The following is a 23,390-nucleotide window of genomic DNA, read 5'->3' as shown; positions in this document are numbered from 1 at the left end:
TTTTTTTGAAGGATTATTTCCAAATGAAAGAGCTAAGATGTTGATGTTACCTGTGCTAGTGGTGCGAATTGGTTGGTTGGAGGAGTAGAGATGTAATTCAATTGAATGATTTATTCATTGAATAACCCCCCGCCCCTTCGTATCCTCCCTACGGGAATTGGATCATATTGGAAAAACAAATAGGACTGCTCCACTAAATTATTCCCTTCGTATGTATTTGCACCTCCCCCAGACAAATATCGCATCACAAAAATATTCCAATTCTCTGTTATTCCACACCATGTCAATTTCAAATGAATCGCGGGAAAAAATCAATAACCTCCCCCAATCCCAACTTTTGGGGTTTTCACAGTCCCCTCCCCTCCTCTAGTGAGACGCTGCACCCGCTTTTCTGGATTATTGGAAAATTTACGGTATGCATGAATTCAGTGCAATTGACGCGAAAGTATCACTCAACCACCACAGACTAGTGTTTCATTTCACTACTACATATAGGTATACCCTGACACTCCTCACTCTGGGGGTGAATTTTCACACCACAAACCACCCCCACCGGCCCCTCCTCAAGGTATGGGGGTTTTTGTGTGCAAATTTGCTAACAATTTGAAAGTTGTGGCATTCTAATTGCAAATTTTCCATTTGTGAATTTGTCGCAGGAAGGGGGAAACTATAAGTTTGTGCGGTGACTTCTTTTATCCCACTAAAAACCACCCTTTTATTGCTTTAAAACACGCTATTTTGTGCAAATAAAAACTTTTATTGTTCCCCCCATCATACCTATGTTTGTTCTTTTGGTGCCAGCTTGTTGCAATAAAAACTATGTAGGTAGGTAGTTACATTTATGTATAAGGGATTTGGTGTATGTTTTTAGGTATATTTTCCACACCGTATCCTACAAAATGCATACTTTTAAATAAATTAATATATAAATTTAATTAGCTGTATGAAGTAGAGTGGGTATAGTTTGTTTATACCTACATGTAGAATTTTCCCAAATTAAGGCAACAAGTGAAGCTCAACACAATAATTTTTATGATAAAAAATACAGTTGTGAGCTTTTTCTGCATTAACCCTTTTATGCTCAACTTTATATGTATTATGCTCATGAGTATTTTTTGCATAAAGTTATTTGATTGATTTTCACTAAAGCCACGGCAAAGCCCTTTGAATGAAGATTTTCCTCGGTAAAGCGGTCAAAATGGGGAAGAACAAGAAAAACCAACGTTTTTTTTTACAATCAGCGACGTTTCGAATAATTTATATTCATCTTCAGGCTCTAGAAATTGCATAATTACAACGTTGGATTAACGAGATTTATCATAATATAAAAGGTAAGATTTTCTTTTGCAAAGGACAAAAATAGAAAATTCTCTAACTTACTCTGCGAGTGTCAGGGAAAAAATCTCAATTTTCCACATATGTACATATATTAAATTATTCGAAACGTCGCTGATTGCAAAACATGTTGCGTTTTTCTTGTTCTTCCCCATCTTGACCACTTTTCCGAGGAAATTCTGTCATTCACAAAAACCACAATCGTTTATAATTCTCATCAAAGTCTTTAAAATATTCGCATTAACACTTGCAGGAAACGAATTTCTAACCTCAAACTTTGAGCTTAATTTTCTTGTATAAAGAAATCGTTTTTCCAAATTTTCATTTGACGAACTTCTATTATTTAAAATCGTCTGCACATAGATGTAGAATTTATCAAGATAAGATTTATTCTATGCCGGTTTAAGAAAAAAGTCAAATTGGCAGCAAATACCAGTTTTGTCCTCCAAGTGTTATTCTTCCTGCTTGAAAATTTTCTTTTGCAACTCATAGAGTATTTTTTTTTTAAATAAATTGTACCCATTCCATTAGGCTTGAAAGGGTTAAAAGCAGAGAAAAAAAAGAAGGGGAAATTCACTATTCGAGCCATTCGAGCAACCTACGTACGGTTTTCATGCAAAGTATAAAATTGAATATTTAACAATAGGACGCGCTTTTTGTTTCATCTGAAAAGGCAATTTTGTTAAGAAATAGTATGTATTATTTGCATATTGTAAAATGCAAAGAGCATAAAATATTAAACAACTTGAAAATGAAGGACTTTCTGCTAATGAAAATTCCTAGGAAAATTCCAAAATAATTTGTTAGGAATTTTCAAGTATTTCTGGCTTTTTTATGGGGTCATTTAATGAAAAATTGTGTAGATTTTAAGTTTTATTTTGTAAGAAAAAAAATTAATTTTAGACCCAAAAGTTAAATAAAATCTTCAATTAAAAAAAGCTTTTCTTCTAACCTATTAAAAATTGTTTAATTTAATTTAAAAAAAAAATATTTCCTAACTCAAAAATAATAAATTCTCAAAAGAAAAAATCTTTTTGAATCAATTTCAACAACAACAAAAAATGTAATTTGGAGTTAAGTGTTTGTTGTTGGTTGAATGTAAAGCTCTTTCTTTGATTTCTTTTCGGTCTTGCTCATGAAATTTTATTTTCTTTCACGATAATATCAATGTCCTCGAGAGAGATGTGAATTTTTTTTTTTTGGTAAAGGATAAAGATTCCCATAAACTCCGTATCACCCTTTTTTTGCCGTTTTCTCACACCCACTCAACATGATAAAATTAATAACAAAAAAAAAGAAGGGGAGAGAAATGTGAGGAATATTGTAGTAAATGCGATATTGAATGCTTTTACGATCAAAAAGCATGTATAAAATGTGAGTGGTTGTTATAAAATATATATTAAAGTACTCCATGGCGTTGACGATGGAGCTTTCTTCATCTTTCTTCTTCTTTTTTGCTGCTCATGTATATTTTTTTACTTCTGATGCTCCTCTCTCGGTGTAACTCTCAATTGGCACATTAAAGCACTCCTCGTGACAGCTTGGGGGGGTAGGTGGGTGGGAAAAGGGTGGCAGAGATAGCAGAAAGTGGTGCAATATGGAATAAAAAAAAAAAAGTTCTAAAGTGACTTCTAATTGCTGCTTTCCCACCAACAGATGCTTTTATTTCTGTGAAACATTTCTGAGGATTTTTCGATTGCACTTATGTGCGCTTTTGCCTTGAGAACTCTCTTTACTTCTTCAGGCCACTCACACGTGTGAGAGAGATTCCGGGATTTAGGTTGTGGCGCTTCCCAACATTTTGCGCATAAATGAGAAAGTTTTGTGTGTGAGCAAAAGCGAGATTTTAAGTTTGCAGGAAAAACATCAAGAAGAAAAGCTCATGCAATCAAATGAAAGCAAATGAAAATTGGATTTTTTATCTTAAGATGAGAATGCCATCCCCACCCCAAGACGGTGGACCCATATCACTGCCAGGATAGTCAGACTTAAGATTTATCTTGCAAATGTATGAATGTCATTTAGAATGTAAAACAAATTCATTGAGAATCCACGGAAGATTTTTCTAAAGGAATTTATTCGTTTTTGTAGAGAAATGAAAGAATCAAAGAGATTTTCCACTGGAATCAGTTGGGAAAAACCATTAAAAAGAATCACAGCTAAAATTGTCTAAAATGACAAAGCATGAAACATTTGCGCTTATGTTTCATCGATGTTTTTTGTCATGATATTTTCTTACATACATTAAAAGACACAAAAACACAATAGTGACGTCATTGTTTGTGTTTTGAAACATATATTTGTTGAGTTATCTCAAACTGTTCCCAAAACGAAATAAGAAACTTTTTTATTATTTTTCTGGTTATCTACAAAATTACACGTTATCTGATGGTTTTTTCGAAATAGCGATTTTCCCATATAAAATAACGCATCTAATCCTTTTGTATGAAAGAATTATTTTCTTTTAATTTTTTACTCCTTCTAAATGTTTCATCAATCATTTAATTAAATTGAATTAAATAAGTAAATGCTTTGATGAAATTTAGTTTAAATAAATCTTCAAAAATGGATCGTAAAAATCCATTCTCCGCTAAATTACAGGTACCCGCATAGTGCAAAAAGAATAATTAAAACAATCCAATATCAAATTTATTTGTCAGCATTTCTGTGACAGTTTGTTAATTTAAAATATAACTTTTATGTGAAGCGGCGATATAAAAAAATTTATTTAAACTAATAAATAAAATTGTTTCATCGCGTGGAATGTGATGAAAAGTTAGTAATTTTTATGGTGTGATGAGATTTTCTCGAATAATTGTCTTTCATTGCATAATAAATTGCATTTTGCAATTTGAAAATTTTTACAAAAATATACCTAAAATTAAAAATTTTAAAATTAATTATAAATCGGGTAAATGATTGAAAATAATTTTCTAACATTCTCAATAAAAATTAACCAAATAAATAAAACTAAATTTTACTTTAAATGGGCGATTAAAAGTTAGAGACACAATTTGTGAGAGAAGTCACTGCATAATTTTATTCAAACCCCTTTCAGTCAATTTACTCGGAACATTAATGCGTGCATTTTGAGTTGATAGTAACTACCCCTAATGGGCATGTGGAGACGCTTTGAGACTTTGAGAGAATTCACTGGAGCATTTGAATGCTTTCCATGAAAACAAGTCCAATTTGTTGGAAATGTTTTGTATTCCATCGTATAATGTAGGATAAGCAAAATTGTCTGGGATTCCACACACACTGGGGACGGCCAAAAATCGATAAAGATGTAAAATTGCATGGAATGTCTCGTGAGATTTGCACCCCTGTTATGCTCCAATGGGGAGCATAAGGCTTTTGTGCGGGATGAGATTTTCTTCGGGTGGGAGAGATCTCTTATTTTCCCATTACTCGGTGGTTGATGCCACATTTTCACAACAACAACCCCTTTTTGCCCTTTCGTCGCAGACGTAAACTCACCCCCCTATACTCCTTAAACCATCGAGGGGGTTGGGGGATGATGGTGCGATACTATCGGACTTTGGCAACTCTCTATGTCACATCACCGACGCTATCGAGATGGAATCTCCGGATATTGCTAAAGGGTTTAAAGCTTACAATTTATCAACGCCCCCAAGCTAACAACCCTTGGAGCTTTCAACGCACACACACATTTGCATGCTTAAGAACTTGTTGGGGAGGGGAAAGCTCGCCCAGATTAAGTAATGTTGAGGATGAGGTTAACCCACAGTTGTTTCTTAATTTAAACCACAAGATCCTCCGCAAAATCAACCCGAAAAGATGAGCAAGTTTCCCCGCGGGGGATAAATCTTAAATCTTTTGGTAAAAGAGAAATCATTTTGACCGCCAATTTGTGGGGCTCAATGGCAAAAGGGTTGTAGATTTGAACTTTGTGTGTTTAAGTAATTTTAGGCTACATGCCTTCTCTTTCAACGATTCTAGCAATGTTTAAAGAATTTTTTTAATAGTTTTTCCTTTGAAATTTTTAAGGAATAAATGCAAAAAAAGCAACCCTTAAATGTTCTAATGTAAATTAAAAACTAAATTTCTCTGAATAAGATGATTTTATTGGTCAAATGCAAATTAATTTAAAAAGATCCTTTTAAAAGAGAATTTAATATTATTTGCTATTTCAGAAATTCTTTTAGCTACACAATAATTTTGTCTTAAAATTGAGTCAATATGGTCTGCATATATTGTCAATTATTAATCAAATTAATCTGATTGATAAAGAATTGTTCAACTGTTTATAAATCACTAAAAATCAGTACTGATGCATGGAAACTGTTTGAGAAGGAATTGAGTGAAAATTGAGCTTCTATTGATTTGTTAAAAAAAAGTAGTTCAATTTCTAACACTAAGCTCTCACTCTTCTTAGATGAAAAAAAAATATGACTGTAGATTTTACTTCTAATAAAATATGTTAGAAACGAGAATGCCAAAAAATGACTAAAGGCAGACAAAAAAATATGTTATTGACCAATAATTGCTCGGCTATTGTGTAATAATAATTGCTCGAATATTGTGTGATTGACCAATGATTGAGCATAAATTGGTCAATCGATTGATGAAAATTTGATAGAAAAATATTTTGTCAATCAATCCATGATAAAAATTTAATTGAGCTAAATTTGACTCAATATTGGTAGTGTAAAAATTGAGTCAATATATGCCCTCATATAGACCAATCACTGAATCAATTATTGAGCAATCAGATTTGTGAGCTGAGTTTGATCAATTCTCAGTCAATAATTGATCAATCTATTGGCTGATTAAGTGATTTATCAATTTTTGCTCAATATTTATTCAATATTTGTTCAATCTAATTGATTCAATCACGATTCAGCTCTTGTAGGTGCATTATAGTCAATATTGTAATTTGCAAAGATCCGAATAATTTCCTTGATAATTTTCCTCAAACTCTTAAGGAAAAATAATTTAATTAAATCTCTTCAATAACAAGAGTAAAATAATTAAGGGGTTTAATGTGATGAGCTTAATTTTTCAGTTAGCAACATTTGGTTCTTCGTTGGATCATTAAGAATTTGTCAATTTGTGCAACTAAATCTGCAAATGGATTTCCAATTTGGGGATTTGCATTTAGGATTTGCGGCTAAAATTAAATCCCATCCTCCATTTCACATCCTTGGACGTAACGAAATGCATTCTGTATCTGCAAATCCCTACAAAATTGTCACATTTATTTGTTTGCTATATAAATCACACAACAAATATATATAGCATAGAATTATATATATAGTCGAAGATGGATGTGCTAATCCTATATTCGCACAGCTATATATTAGGAGAGAGAGAGTTAATGGCACAACTGTATTCATTCCCTAACCACTTTCACCCAAAACACTAAAAAGTTCAACGCTTATCCTTCGAGACAACTTTTTGGGGAGTTACATGAACTGCAAGTTGGACATTCGCCAATTTCATCCCTCCTAACACCCTTTATCTCAATCTTACAATTTCTTATAAAACACCCCACGTTTGCAAAGAAGTGGTATAAGATATACCTTTTTGGACGTAGTAGATTGCTGCGGATTTACATTTAAATAAATTTAGCTACATTAAAATCTTCCTTCGCGCGCGTGAGTTCGTAAAGAACTTCCCACCCTTCCCATCCTCCATGCTGGGAGCAGATTAAACCCCTTTAAAGGTGTTGGGGGAGGAGGGGAGTTTTGTGTGAGGTGGAGGATGTAATTTGGAGGAATGTGAAATTTGCCACATTTGTTATATTATTGTGTTTTGTGCTACATTTCACGATGGCACACTCAAATGAAAATTAATGCAGTAACATGTATGAAAAGTAACTCCTTTAATTATAATATAAACTCACACAGCAAAGCCGCGTTTACGGGAGTTTGTGACGAAATTTTCCAAAGGAGAAAAGATGCGGCAGGGAAGGGAGAGATGTTGTGGCAAAAAGCTGCTTATTCATGAAGTAAAATCCATAATTTGCTTAATCACATACACTCCATTTTACAAAACCACCATCAATGAAAATTTCCGCCAGAGATTTTAAAAGAAAACCCGTAAATATCTGAATGAGTCATTACTTTCATTTTTAGTACATGTAACGTCACGTACCTGCGTGATACAGATGAAAATGGGTTAAAATCTTGTTGGGGGCTCCTGCCGGAATGTCCGGGTCGGAGGACAAAAAAATCTTCCCCCCTCGTGGTCGTCTCGGGTGGATTGTTGGGCGAAATTCCGGAGAATCCGCGGAGTGTGGCGGTTGGGGGCGCGCACAAAATATAACACAGTGATCCACTGATTAATTTAAAATATATTTCCGAATTTAACTTTACTCACTTACTACATAAAATTGAATTTAATTTTTGCGCAAGTTGGTGGCACATGTTGCCATCACCGTGGTTGGGAACGGAAGAGAGCGTGTCAATTTCGACGGAAAAAGATCACGTCAGGCGGAGTCACAGATGACATTTTTTTTGTTTCGTGCGTTGTGCCGGTGGTGGCGCGGTTGTCGCAAAGTGGTTGGCGTATAAAGCGCCAACATGCTGGGGGGGGGGGAATCCTGAGGGTGGTAATCCCTCAATGGAAGGTTGTAAAGCTTCCGAGCCCTGGAAGGTTGTAAGGCTTCCGAGGCGGATGTGTGTGGACTGTATGATGATTTTGACATGCTTCCGGGAGTACTTCTTGTGCAGAATGTAGTTCCAACGGCGAGATGTCTGGATGTGGGCTATTCCGGATACATCCCTTGAGCAGAGATACCTGGGTGGCGCAGATCCGGAAGGATCTCTCTTGGCAGAGAGTTGGTCCAACAGGGAGATGCCTGGTTGGGAATCGGTTAAAGGTCCTCTTGAGCAGAGAGGTTGGTCCAACAGGGAGATGCCTGGTGGGGAATCGGGGTACGGTTCTCTTGAGCAGAGAGCTTGCTCCAACAGGGAGATGCCTGGTGGGGAATCGGGGTGTCCTCTTGAGCAGAGAGTTTGGTCCAACAGGGAGATGCCTGGTTGGGAATCGGGATACGGTTCTCTTGAGCAGAGAGCTTGCTCCAACAGGGAGATGCCTGGTTGGAAGCAATAGTCTAAGGTGGGCGATGAGGTAGCCCAAAAACGATCCAGCCGAAAGAGAATCTTTGAAGACAGGTAGTTGATTTCTCAGACGGTGAATCTTCGTAGAGATCACATCCTTGCGATCTCTCTCCCACTGAATGCGTCTATTGGAGGGTGGCACACATCTCGACCGACTTGAGTCTCTCTTTCAAGAAACTCATGAATCGTGGGAGAGTGGGTGGTTGGTGGCCGATTTGACGGGACCACAGCATTTGACTCTCAAGGTCCAGCTTGGAAAGCAGTAGGTAAATCACCCATGGATCACGGCTGGTCTGTTGTAGGGCATCGAGAGAGTTGAGCACAGAGCTGGTGATGGCATAGAAGTCCGTGAAACTCGCAGCTGTAGGGTCGGATAGGGCAGGCATGTCGTTGAGCAATCCAATGTGGTGACGCACTATGGTGTGTTGGTCGTCGTAATGTGCACACAGAGCGTTCCATGCCACCTCATAATTGTTGTCGGATAGTGAGAGGTTGGCTATGAAGCGTTTGGCATTCCCCGTAACGGCATTCATGAGATACTGAAGCCGTTGGACGTTGGACAGTCTTGGATTGTGGTGAACGATGCTCGTAAACATGTCCTTGAAGTTGTACCAAGCCATGTGGTCCCCACCAAACTCTGGGATGGACAGAATGGGGAGCTTGCAATGAGAGTACGCATTGGCTTCAAGTTGACCCTGACTTCCGTTATGACAGCTCTGTACGGAATCTTGGAGACGTGAAAACATCAATTCAGTGCGCTTCTCAGCTTGAATTTGGTGCTGAATGAGCTGAGCGAGGGCTATGTCAAGCGCAGAGGCATTTATAGGTGGCGTAGCCGTGGCTCCATGTGGGAGGAAGCTGTCAGAGACGGTCGGAACATGCGGATATTCCTTGTTGGTGCCACTGGATGGATTTGTGCCTGTATCGGCAACACGTCCTTCAACACGAGATTTGTGGCCCCTCAGGGTGATGTTTTTCTCATCAGCCGGCATCATCGTGGTCGCTGGGTGTGGCTAATCCTGATGCCACACGGATCGAAGGTCCAAAATGTAACGTCACGTACCTGCGTGATACAGATGAAAATGGGTTAAAATCTTGTTGGGGGCTCCTGCCGGAATCTCCGGCTCGAAGGACCAAAATGTAACGTCACGTACCTGCGTGATACAGATGAAAATGGGTTAAAATCTTGTTGGGGGCTCCTGCCGGAATGTCCGGGTCGGAGGACAAAAAAATCTTCCCCCCTCGTGGTCGTCTCGGGTGGATTGTTGGGCGAAATTCCGGAGAATCCGCGGAGTGTGGCGGTTGGGGGCGCGCACAAAATATAACACAGTGATCCACTGATTAATTTAAAATATATTTCCGAATTTAACTTTACTCACTTACTACATAAAATTGAATTTAATTTTTGCGCAAGTTGGTGGCACATGTTGCCATCACCGTGGTTGGGAACGGAAGAGAGCGTGTCAATTTCGACGGAAAAAGATCACGTCAGGCGGAGTCACAGATGACATTTTTTTTGTTTCGTGCGTTGTGCCGGTGGTGGCGCGGTTGTCGCAAAGTGGTTGGCGTATAAAGCGCCAACAGTACATAATAAAACTTTACACAGAAAATGGGGTTGTGAAGGAAAAAAATAAGCCATTAAGGATAGTTTGTTGCATGTAAATCAATCAAATGTGCTCGTTAAAATAAACTTGAAGTTCCATCAAAAAATTTTGGTTTGTGGAAAACCGAATAGTCCAAAATGTTTGGCATACAAAAAAACAACGAGAGAACCACTTGATGGGGGAATATTGTGCTTTTCAGTGCAACCAATCATATGATTGGTGGGTAAATAAAGCTACTTTGGATACTTTAAATTTGCAATTCACTACATTGGCAAGCTTTTCAAAAATTATAAACGACAGATATTAACAAAATTTTCCCAACAAGAACGTAAAAAATGGATGAAAGCTCTATTAGTTGGGGGAATTAAAATAAATTTATTTTCAGTTGAAAAAGTTCAGTGGGGTTGCAATGTATTGTTGTAGTAGGAAAATTCCTCCTTTGTAGGATGAAGCTTTTGTACCTCCATCATACACACTTGAAACTGTAAGTAGTGTCAGTTTCGCGATGGAAAGCGAGCATGATGAATATTTAATGCAACAGTTTTAATGGCACGTATGTATATGCTATATGTATACCTATATCCAGTGTATGCTGGAGGATAAATATATGTTGAGACATACATCAGCACATGGTACAAAAGCCACCCCCATTCACATCACTTTTATCGCTATTTCGCCGGCAGTCCGTTGGCTGCGGGGTGTAGTGGGGGTGGATTAAGTGAATCAATAGTAAATTCCACCCCGCAGGCGTTTTTGGGAAAATTCAGTGGTTTGGCGCGGGGAGTCTCTTTTTGGAGTAAATTGCACAAAAGCAACAGTCGGTGAAACAAACACCTCATAAATCATCGCGGTGGTTTATTCACAAGCAAAAGGAATTGCACAGTAGTGCCAATTTTTCAACATTTCTCCGAGAATAAATTTCCACACCGCAACGTTGAATGTCTTATGTTTTTGCCGTTTTTGTGGTGCAAAAGTCCACGCATCGCCTTTAGAATATTAATTCTCATACCAAATGAATTATATTGTTTAGTATTTTGTGGAACTTTTAGCATCTTTTTTTAAAGGTACTTTTTCTGCAATTTTATGCTAAAAGCTGTGAAAATTGGAGAGTCTGGATATTTTTTTAAGTTTCACTTTGATAAATCTTTCTTTTGTTTTTTAGAAATTAAAACAGGGTTGAAAATAATTATTTTCAAACTAAGAAAAAACATAATTTTTTTTAAAAAGAGTTTCAAAACGTGTGGAAAACGTATATTGTTGTAAAGAACTTCAAATGTTAGAATAAATGTCCATCGTTATAAAATATATGTCAAACATTAGAAAGGAAACCTCAAACGTTAGAACAGAAGCGTAAAATATTAGAACAAACTTCAATTCTTTAAAAAGTAAAATTCAAATGTTTGTCAATAAAATTCAAATGTTAATTACTTTATGTATTATTGACAATGGGCTTTATTCAGCGACCAAGAAACCCTTAAAATTCGTTTGAAATTTTGAAATTTCAGTACAAAATTCAAAGATTTCAAGGGTTTTTTGGTCGCTGAATTAGGCCCAATGTCTTAATAAAATTCAATTCAATTCAAGAAAAGAAATTTCACTATCAATATCACGACAGAACTGTGGACAAAACGTAAGAATTTGCATAAAGATCGATTTATTAAAAGCTGCAAATCTTTGTAAATCTGACCTATGTTGTTCTATTAACTAAGGGGTGGCTAAATAATTTTGGAATATTGGGGTGTATGTAATTGTCTCTAATTTAAAGCAAGAACACAGTAAAAGTTTTAAACTGAATATATATGTAAATAAAAGAAATTTCAAACATTTTCCCAACAGAAAGCTCCAACAATCATTTCCATTTTTAGCCCTGTCAGAGAAAGCTCCCTCTCAATGTTTTGGGGTAACATTCCTAACAGAAAAGGGATGAAAAGTTATAAATGATTGCTATTAATCACACTTGAATGTCTACCCATTGTATGACAGCGTGATGATAATTTTTCCGAATATTCTACACCCAGGGAGGAATTTTTGTTTAAACATCCCCCCTCATTTCAAGTACAAGAAGAATGTTTGAGAGCACTCGTACACATACATAAAATCAAATGGCAAAGTAATTTATACCGCAATCGATTTCGCAAAGAACATTTCATGAAGTGCTTTTTAAACATTTATTAACGACATTCGTAATTTGTAATCGAATCTTAATGATCAAGTATTAAATTTCAATGAGTTTAGATTAGCATTTATCAAAGATTTCAAATTTATTTTAAAAGAAAATTATTTATTCAGCAAAATTGAATTTATGTGCGAGAAAAATGTTATTTTCTCAATTTAAAAAGTTCATAAAATGCTTTTGAGAAAAATATATAGATATGCTACCGCCCAAAGAATAAGTTATATAGCTTTTTTTGGCTGTGGATTGGAAGAGATTTCCGTTGTGCAAAAAATGCTTTCAGTGGATTTTGCTTGCAATTCTCTGGTTTTTTTCGGGGGTTGTTTTCCCTTGAGCGTTGTCTCTTTCATTTTTATGTATTATATGTGCTTTTTTATGCTATATCCGAAATAAAGTCCATCCGCATACATTGCACAGGGGAAAGCACTATAAAATACCGAAATACCGAGCACGCGGGGAGGTCAGAGTGCACGTTATATAGGAAATAGGGACAATAGCGGCAATAACATAGTGATATCCGCGGACGTATTATGGAGCATCATGAAGGATACACTCAAATGTTTACGACTTTTAATCTTACACACAAATTTTATGGTAAAACACGCAACTTCCGGTGTGGGTGTTTGCTCGAACTTTTTTTTTCCTTTATCGATTCATCGTGTTGACTAAACTGTGAGTGACTCTGTGTACAAAATAACTAGTTGCGTGGAAATCAATAACTAATAGTTTATTGTTGGGGGAGGTATCAAGCCCCCAAAAAGAAAATGAAACAAATAAGATTTGGTGTATTACCTACAATTTCAAAAGGAAGTCACGGACGCTATTCAATCGATAAATATGTCGTCATGAAAATGCTTTTTGAAGTTTTTCTTTTAGAACTTTTCCTGGGGCGTTCTCTTGCGAGAAAGTCTCTCTAATAGGATTATTGTTGGACTAAAATGGACTATTAATTAAAATTATTTAATGATATTCTATCTTTATTGCAACTTGTTCATCGGGGGATGATTAAAATGTAATTCAATGGCGATGGGGAGGGGAAGAGATTTTCGTCAAGAACTCTCCTGCATGACGAGATGGCTGGGAATTTAATGAAAACTTTCATTAGCATAGCACAATAAGGTTAGTCAGACCCATACCAGGGGTATTTCCCACCCACATTTTCCATCCTAATGGCATATTGTAGTGCAATTCAAATGGTCATTTTACTTCACAGCAGAGCATGGTGGCAAAAACACTCCTGGGGTGTTAGCGTCAACGAAAATGCCATTTAAGCGTGAAATTGTGGAAATTTTGCTCTTTTGAATCACAAAAGAATGTTTTATTCTCACTAACATGCATTCGATTTGGAGAGTCCTAACTGGGGTACTCAAGCTCACTCAACTTAATTAAAATATCCCATGAAATTGTTCACACGCCGTGCGATAAGTTTGGGTGGAGTGTATTCAAATTTCAAATGTAAATCGTCATGTTGAAATTGCTTTTGAGCACATGAAAATTCTCATTATGCTGCTATGAAAAGTCAGTGTTTGAAATTACTCCCAAGAATGCCGCTCAAAATACAAATTTATGGGACGAAAATTGCTTAAGAAAATGTAAAAGAAAACTTTGAGAAAATTATGCTTTTTTTTCGTCATATATTTTTGGCTTAATTACCCGAAGATCAGTTTTTCAAAAAACATTGAAAATCATGAGGAAGATTTTAAGGATAATCTGCGTAGAAGGACATTTCGTGTGCAAGACAACTTTTTTTTTAATTTCTGAGAAATTATTTAACCCTTTATGGTTTTTTGGGTCATGCGCTGACCCAAACGTGAAATATTTTATTTTTTCAATGATTTATTAATGTAATTGTTTTTCCATGTTACAAATGCATCAAATTCACGCATAAGGGGTCAAAGAAGAGGTTCTGAGTGAGAAAAGTCCTCTAAAAAAATCATAGAATAAAAATCGCGATAAAAGAGCGCATGTTTCAATGTTTTTATGTTTCACGTTGGACGTTAAAGGGTTAAAAGAAAATTTAGAGTAAATTATGTAATATATTGCTTCATTCCTTGATTCTACTAACGAGTGGTAGAGAGGTAATAAAGAGGAAAACCAGGCACAATTGAATTCTAATTCAGCCGCATGTAAAGGATATGCATCATTACGTATAGGTAGGTACGTTAGAAAATGGATTATGTGTACATAAAGTGAAAATTTATGCATCGAAATTTTAATGAAACCACCTCTAACTGCACAACAGGTCGCACACGTCAGCTCCAATGGTTGGATAGATTCATAAGTTAAGTTCTTCTCGGTTCAGTTGAGAGGACTCATGTTTATGTTTCTAATTTTCGCAGCATAATCAACTTAATTCACATTTAGGCGGGTGCACAATGCAAAATCCATTCAAATTGCGAATTGATATTTTATCCTGAATCCCCAACTCTTCTTCATTCTAATGTCGAAGGCGTTGAATTTTGCTCACAGGGAGTCCGGAGGTGGCTGTAGCAGGCGACATTCAAGGGGGTGGCAATGTGGCAACCAGCACAGCACCACCAGCGCGCGGAGTTTGTGCTTGTGGTCAGGAAAATCGTTTTGCGTGCGACACGCAACCACCCCGTCTGGTGCTCCCCAGTGCTGCCGCTAGCTAAGCATAAGCGCGTATATACCTGACTACTGAGCAACACCAAAGGTTATTAGGGGTCTGGTATTTCCAGAGGGGATCTCACACCCCCACGGCAAAGGGGACTCCCTCGTGGTGGCGCAAAAACTCTCACACACCCTTCGTGCTGGTGTGTGGCACAGTTTGAAAGCAATCCAAAGCTTACGGGTGACGCTCCTGTTTGAGTGACACCAAATGCGGATTTTACCTCCTCTAAGTGGATTCTAAGCTTTTCATTTTTCACTACCATTAAAAACGGGTGGATAATGTGGTATTATGCGGGACAAATTTAGCATGAAACAAAAGTACAAGGAGCAAATGCAAATTTTTTAAGGATTACGCTTATTTGTCTTGAGGGGGGTGAGGACGGAAAAAAAGGTACGTGCCGGGAAAATTTTGATACTCTTGCGTGACCGAAGAACTCTTATCCACCAAAAGTTTTCTTTACGGACAAAGAAACAAAGATTATTCTTTTATCGAGAATTTGACGGTGCGATGTTTTACAATTTGCATAATTTGATAATGAATTGATTGGAATTTTTTAAAAGGATAAAATATTTTTTAAGAAGGAAGGCTAAGGGGATAAGGTAACAATAGTAGGAAAGCTTTAAAAAAAGTCTGAAATAGAAAGAAAAAAAATAATCATTCATAGAAGAGGATAAATGAAGTGATTTGAAGGATTTTACTGAATTCTGTAGATTTGGATTACATTTACTACATTTATGTTCTATTCTCATTTTAATTATGTACTGTTGATCAAGACCAAGATCCTTGGTAATTCGCTTTACAGAAAATTCGATGATATTCAGCGACAGAAAAATCATTGAAATTGTTGAAAGTTTTTTTTTTAATTCAACAATTTCAAGATTTTCTTTGTCGCAGAATACGGCCCATTATCCAAAAGAATTAAATAAAAAAAAACTGACGTTATTCAAGTTCATAATTCCATGAAAAATTGTTTGTGTGTTCAATTAAAATCTAATGAATAGTTTTAAAAAAAATTAAAGAAAATTGATTTTTTTAAATCTTCAAGATTGAGCTAGGTTTTGTTAAAAATCTTTTTCGTTCCTACAATTCATTAGTTATGAAGTTTTTGATGAAAAAGATCTCATAAGATTTTGATAGTTTTGTTTTTTTAATCGTTTTCTTAAAGGAAAATTCATTTCCATGGTTTTTTAAAGACATTTCTGACATTTTTCTAGAATAAATCTAACAAATTCTTTGTTTTACTTTTATGAAACGACAGTAAAACAATTCAAAAACATCAACTGTCAAAATCTTAGAATAATTCTTAAATTATAAAGAACGAAAAGATTTTTAACAGAATCGATCCCATTTCCTTAAAAATTTCTTAGAATATGTACCAAATCTTGATTTATTCTTTATTTTACTTTTGATATTTCAGAATACCTTCACAATTTGACCCACTTGACCCATTTTGATAATTTTCTGCAATTTTCATTGAAAAATAAATATTCTAACCGTTTGTACTGAATAAACCCGAATATCCAAAGAACCATAAGGGTTTTCTTCTTTTTACAACTATCCATGAAATTGAAATAAATTTCCTACTTTATAAAACTACTCAAAACAGTAATGGCCACACACTAAATGCTAAAAATAAAATATCCTACCCCTTATGGGTTAATAAAATATTTTTAAAATCATACAAAATACTCTACCGGAGTTTAGTGTTAGCAATAAATTGAGCATCATATTGCATATTGCTTGCACACCGCAAAATAATTTTTGTATTATGATTTTGTATTACAGTAGAATTATTTCAATACATAAATTCAGCACTATAAATAACACTGTGTTTGTGCTGTGCGAGAGAGAGAGAGTTTCGAATCATTCTGCTGCTTCTGCTGCGATTACATACATACATAGCAATGCTGCGTACATAGATATCTACACTAAAAGCAGTGAGAGAGAATCAGCAGTACGGTGAAAAAATGTTTGTATTCAAACTCTTCGCAGCATAAAATTCTTCGAGCAAAAAAAATCATTCGCAGTGAGAAGTGAGAGAAAGATATTTCTTGGATTCCCATTGCCACGGGCATTTTGCTATGCTTCCAATCAATTTAGTGAAGGAGAATTGTTAGAAAACAAATTTTGCCTGCACTGGTGTGAATTATTATTTGAACCCAGACATCCAACATTTGTGTGCGTTTTACAGTGAAGTCCCTGCGCAATGGCGCAAATGTTGTCTTTTGCACTGTGAAGAAAAGAGTCAAATGCTACTTGCGTTGTATTCGTCTCACTTCTTTAGTCAATACATAGCCACCACCTCAGTCAGTCTAGTTGTGACATTTCGTGATGTGAGAATTGAATTTTGGTTATGCTAAAAGTGCTAAAATTAACATAAAAATCATGGAAAGTGAGGAAAAGAAAATTGCAAAAGTTCTCAAAGAGATTGGATTCTCTCATTTGCTGCAATATTTTATTGGTAAGTTGAGCACATTTTCTTTTTTTCGTGATTTTCGTGGTGGACAGAATTTTATTTTGACGCGAGTGTAGCCTCGATATAGCCTAGTGCGGGGCGCTCTCGCTCTCGACAACGTATGTAATATTAGTTCTATTTTTGTGAAATTTTATTGCTCGTTAAGTCTATAAAAAATGGAAGCTAATTCTAATAATAATAAAATATTTGTCAAGTTCATGTAAATTGAAATAATGCAAATCAGATGAAATTATCAAAGATATTTTACAGGTAAAAAATAAAAATTAACCAAGATTTATCTTTGATTTATTTTTTAATTTTTTGTCTGATTTTAAAATTGTCTAGAATAATTCATTAACAACCAAAATTTATAAGATTTTGCGTAAAAAGATCTAAAACTATTCCTTCGTTTTGTTAATATAAAAAAAAACTTTTTTTTTCATTGCTTAGGTATTTGTTTTTAAAAGAGATTCTGAAATGAAAACTCTGAAAAATAAATAAATAAAGAAGAATATTTAACTTATTAAATATTTTTCATTAGATAATGGAAAAGGTTTTATTATTAAATTTAATAAAATTGAAATTTTTAGATGAAGAATTTACCCTTGAAAGTTTTCGCCTCTTGACGTTGGATATTGTGAAGGAATTCCTCCCGAAAGCCGGGCCTCGGGTACTATTCTGGAGCAGATACACGAGATACTTTCAAAATGAGCAGGTTAGTGCTATTAGATACTTTTTTTTCTAAATCCTAAATCAACTTTTTTTTTTAAAAAACTTAATAAATAAATTATTTTGAGCCTTTTTATGCAACGATCATGAACTTACTAAAAGTTTAAACATATCAGGGTTGAAAATGGAAGGGAAATTAGTATTTTTCATTAAATTTTTAGCGAAAAACTAAGAGCATACCGTCTGTACCACCGGCTGCAACTGCCTTTGAAAGCGATAGTGACAAAGACAGTGATGATCCTCTAAGTGATCCATTGAGTGATGCAAACATTGAATTTACATTTGAATTACCCACATCTACGCAAATTGTTAAAGAGGAACCAAGAGTGGTAATAATATTTTTTTCTTTTTCAAAATTTAATTAAGTTCTTTAGTTTAATTTTTAACATAATTTTTGTAGTTAGATGAAGAATTGTTTGAGAATTTATTGGAATCTGCTACACTCATTCCCACACCTCAAACAACACCATCAACAAGCTTGAATTTAAGAAAGTCTACGCCTTCAACGAGTACGAAGAATTCAAGTACAGTATGTACGGTAGCTCAATATGCAGGAAGTAAGAGCGTGAAGGAACATTTGAACACTGCTCAAGGGGCTCTGTTGCGCAATAAATACAAAAAGCATCAGACATTTGATGATCGAGATCGGGGTTTACTGGCCAGGATGATTGTTTACAAAGAATACGAATCTCTGGGCATTACTCCTGCCCAGAAATTCAAGCTAACTAATGAACGTTTGAAGTTTCTTGCTGAGGAAATAGCGCAGGTTTTTCCCAATGAAAATCCCGATACTTACTATTTTCCATATAATTCAGCAACGAGGTAATTTTTTACCTTTCTTCTTGAATTTATTTTAGTAGGTAGTTATTTTATTTATTTTTTCTTAGAGCTAAATGTACTGGGAAGTTGTGGCATTGTTACAATGCATTCAAAAGACAACTCAGGATGTCCAGGGTGGATACAGTTATACCTGAGAGCAATGAAGATGAATCCCCGGCTGCTCATTCAATTCTCGCAAATTCAAGCAATTCCGAGGATATCCTGGAAGCGTGGAAGCAGACACTTAACTTTCGTCGACAATTCCTTAATAATCCCGATAATACAGTTGAGGATTACTTCAAGAAGTACCCAATCCTCGAGTCACCTGAAAGCTATCAACTACTCCTGGATGACTTTAACACCCTCTACCCGCGTGCTGGTAATAAATTCCTGGAGAAGTGGCCGGACGTGAATAGAAAATTAGTGAACATTGCTCGGTTTAAGCTTAACAAGACTGAAGTCGCCAAGATTGAGAAAGGAACCCCGGAAGAGTTGCAAGGATTCCTCTTTCTCCCATACTTGCTACCAAACTCCTATCTACCGCGGAATAATGAGGGGAAACGTGTTCGACTGTGTCGTTCTGAAATTGAGCAATTCCTCATTTTATTCATTCAGGTGGGGGATTAAAGAAAAATTCCCGCAAAATTGATTATTTTTTAAACAAATAATCCTTAAATTTTCAGGACGGATATGATGTGCCATCAGTTCTCAGGAGGGAAAATGATAAATACAAAAAGCAATGCATTCCCATACGCCCACGATTGGTATTCGTTGGAAAATCCTACTGTAAGACAAGATTAATTATTTTTTTAATTTATCTCTTTAATTTATATTAATTCTTTTTTTTTTTAGTAAAAATAACTCGTGCGTTTGTTGAAGTGAACATGGCGCTGTATAAGATGGAGGATCCATTGACAGCTATTGATGCATACGTGAAAATTGCCTTGGCATTGAATGAGCAGTACGCTTGTGGAGCAAATCCAATTTGGACATTCATCCAACAATATATTTTTGATATAAAATCAGAACGCGATTCTGTCTACACCTCAGTCAATGTTCTCCTGAGCGAGATTATATTGCCGAAATTTGATTAATTTTCTTTCTTTTTTTTCTGAATAAATATCCAATGAAATCCATGACAAATTGAGAATTTTCTTAACACTTTCCTCGTTACTGTCTTCCCTGAAAATTATTCTGTGAGTTGGCGGGAAAAACGATTAAAAGAAAATGTGAGAAATGAGAAAGAGACAAAAACATTCAGTGTGAAAACTACCCTTGGGGCTTGAGCAAAGAAGAGTTTCCTCAAAGGAACACACAGTCTTTGGGGAGTACTCCCATTGCGGACACCCTGTTGAATTTGATGATAATAAAGGTCACTGCGGCGTCAACAGTTGGGTAGTTTTGCTAGAAATGTGGGGTTTTTGTATAATTTTATTTATTGCGTAATATTTTAGACGACACAATAAAAGCTTAGCCTTTGGCTAGAATTTTAATAAAAGGGCGAAATATTTGACCCAGCAGGCAAATTTAATATGAAAGGAAAAATTGGATTTTAGGAAAGAATCTTTCAAACGATTTTTCATTTAATTTAAGAAAGATATTTTGCACAATTAATAATGTTTAAAGTGAGCCACAAGTGTATTCTTGAAATTATTGGGAAGGAAATTAAGTCCAATGATTTCTCATTGGAAGTTAAATCGGAAAAGTAAATTATATCCTTGACAGTGGCGTATTCAGGGATGCTTTTTGGGTGGAATCAGGCTATTTTGATTTTTCTTTAGTAGTAAAAGAATTCTTTTTGGGTTTAAACTTTAATTAAAGCTATGAAGAATAAAAAAAAGAAAGAATCACAGCTAAAAGATTTTCTAACGTTAGAAAAATATTGTCAGACATATGGCTTCTTCTTCTTGAAAAAAAAATTGACGGTCAATCATTCAAAAAAATTACTGACATTTAAAACGTCACACGTTTAAAAGAAATATCTGACGCTTAAAGAGAAACGTCTAAAAGTTTATAAGAAATATCTGACGTTTAAAAAGAAACGTCTAAAACTTTATAAGAAATATCTGACATCTGACGTTTAAAAAGTAACGTCAAAAATCTACAAAGAAATATCTGACATTTAAAAAGAAACGTCAAATGTTAGAATAATTCAAAAGCTCCAATTTTAATACAGCAGATCCAAATAATTACTAATTTTTTCTAAGATTTCAAAGAAATTTTTCTTTCCACCCCTGATCCTCGAAGTTGCTGAGGGTGTAACCCGCTCTTTCAAAAATTATTCTCCACAAAATATCCCGAAACCATTCCCATAAACATCCCCGCATGGTGGAGAAGAAAAAATATAAGGTATATAAATATAAATGTAAATGCAAAGTAAAATATAACGGTAAAATATAAATATATATAGCTGCATGGTACAGATTAAGGAGAAAAGGGAATGTACATGGTAAGTTTCACTTACGGGCTGTGATTCTTCCTTCAGAGGCCAAGTTAAATATATGTAAATGCAAAGTCTAATAGATAGCTGCAGAGTATGGATTAATCAGAAAAGGGAATGTACTGGTAAGTTTCACTTACGGGCTGTGATTCTTCCTTCAGTGATCAGTCTAAGTGTGATATTTGATATAAGTTTGGTGGTGCAAACTCTGGGGGAAGGCTAACTCGCGCATTGGCTGTGATTCGTGGCGCGAGTCATCCTTCCCCAGAGTTTGCACCACCAAACTTATATCAAATATCACACTTAGACTGATCACTGAAGGAAGAATCACAGCCCGTAAGTGAAACTTACCAGTACATTCCCTTTTCTGATTAATCCATACTCTGCAGCTATCTATTAGACTTTGCATTTACATATATTTAACTTGGCCTCTGAAGGAAGAATCACAGCCCGTAAGTGAAACTTACCATGTACATTCCCTTTTCTCCTTAATCTGTACCATGCAGCTATATATATTTATATTTTACCGTTATATTTTACTTTGCATTTACATTTATATTTATATACCTTATATATAAGGCGCCCCGCTTCGCGGGGCGCCAAATAGTTAGCCTACTAATTAAACATGCAACTATATATATTTATATATTACCGTTATATTTTACTCTGCATATATATTCATATACCTTATATATAAGGCGCCCCGCTTCGCGGGGCGCCTAAGAATTTGCGTATTGATTAAATAAAAAATTAAAACCATTATAACTCCTGAACGGCTCCATAGATTTTCTTAAATAACCTGTTGTTGGAAAGGTCTTGACCTCAGCTATAACATACTGAAATTTTAACAAAATGCATAGTACAGTTTTTGAGATATTTAGACTTAAAAATTTTGGATACGCAAAATATTGACTTTAGCGCCTCTTGCGGTCATTTCTCGAAATTGCAATGTTCTAGACATTTGTAGGGCTTCACGAAACCTTTCATTTGCGCTTGAGTTGATTAAAATCGGACTTGTAGAACCCGAGTTATGACGTGCCAACTTTGGAAGGCTATATCTCGAGAACGGCGACATAGATTTTCTTCATTTTTGGCATGGAGCTAGATAATATAGTCAACTATAACATACTGAAATTTCATCCAAAACTATCGTACAGTTTTAAAGATATTCATCGAAAACTAATCGAAAATTTTGTTTTTGATTTTTGGCCCTCTAGCGGTCACTTTTGAAACTTTGGATGTTCTAGAAAGTTGTAGGGCTTGCTGAGAGCTTTCATTTGAGCTTGAGTTGATCAAAATCGGTCAAGCCGTTCTCGAGTTATGGTCGATTTTCGATGAAAAATTGTGGCGGCCATATTGGTTAAACGGCTTAACCGATTTTCGAAAATGAGGTATCGTTGGAAAGGTCTTGAGGGCCCCTACAACATATCAAAATTATAGATTTTTAGCTATTACAGGGGCTGAGATATAGGCAAAACAAAATTCAGGGGTTATTCAAAATGGCGGACGGAGGGGAGGGGGGGTGGATTTGACCTCATAATTGGATGTCTTCCAGTTGATATTTAAACTTTGCCGTTTACCGCAAGTCTCTATCTATTACCGTTCTCTTGCAATTAAACTTTATGCCACGGCCGGACGGACGGACGGCCGGCCGGACGGACGGACGGACACTTTTTTTTGGAGCATACGTTTTTTGGAATGTAGGGACCCTAATTCGTGCTCATCCCAAGTTTGAGCCCGATCGGACAACATTGCATTTTAGGTGGTACACAGAAGCTGTGCTATTCTTTTCTTCGAAAGAATCACAGCTAAAAAGAGCCACGACCAGAGAATAATATTGATTTACTGCCTGGCGGTTCATAGTGCTATTTATCACTCTTTTATTTCGCCATATTTCGTGTTGTTGTGTATAATGTAACAGCCATACAATCTTACTCTGGGGCTATTTAGAGTATTTAAAAATCATGGCCTCATTCTTAACCCCAGCATGGACTCTCGTCACGGTGGGGTGCAAAGAAATTAATTAACACAGACGATAGACGCATTTATGGGGTTGGAAAAACTTCCGGAGAGGGCTTTTCTCATCCCCCCTTTTCCGTCTTTTTTTTTCCTCCT

The 23,390-nt window shown here is 35.7% G+C and overlaps 2 protein-coding genes across 4 annotated transcripts in view; one reads left to right on the top strand and one right to left on the bottom strand.

The window, feature by feature from the left end:
- Positions 1-23,390, bottom strand: part of LOC129791650 (sodium channel protein 60E) — a 99,587-nt gene that overhangs the window by 37,604 nt on the left and 38,593 nt on the right. The window lies entirely within an intron of this gene.
- On the top strand, positions 16,823-19,978 carry LOC129791651 (uncharacterized). The gene is made up of 7 exons (XM_055829909.1): positions 16,823-17,293; positions 17,878-18,002; positions 18,178-18,345; positions 18,417-18,838; positions 18,904-19,450; positions 19,519-19,621; positions 19,688-19,978. Exons 1-7 carry the CDS (start codon positions 17,218-17,220, stop codon positions 19,927-19,929), a joined length of 1,683 nt encoding a protein of 560 aa, XP_055685884.1. The 5' UTR covers positions 16,823-17,217; the 3' UTR covers positions 19,930-19,978.

This window comes from Lutzomyia longipalpis, chromosome 3 (genome assembly GCF_024334085.1).
Source record: "Lutzomyia longipalpis isolate SR_M1_2022 chromosome 3, ASM2433408v1".
Lineage (NCBI taxonomy): Eukaryota > Metazoa > Arthropoda > Insecta > Diptera > Psychodidae > Lutzomyia > Lutzomyia longipalpis.
Note: the sequence above shows the minus strand (reverse complement) of the source record. Positions and strands in the feature narration are given on the sequence as shown.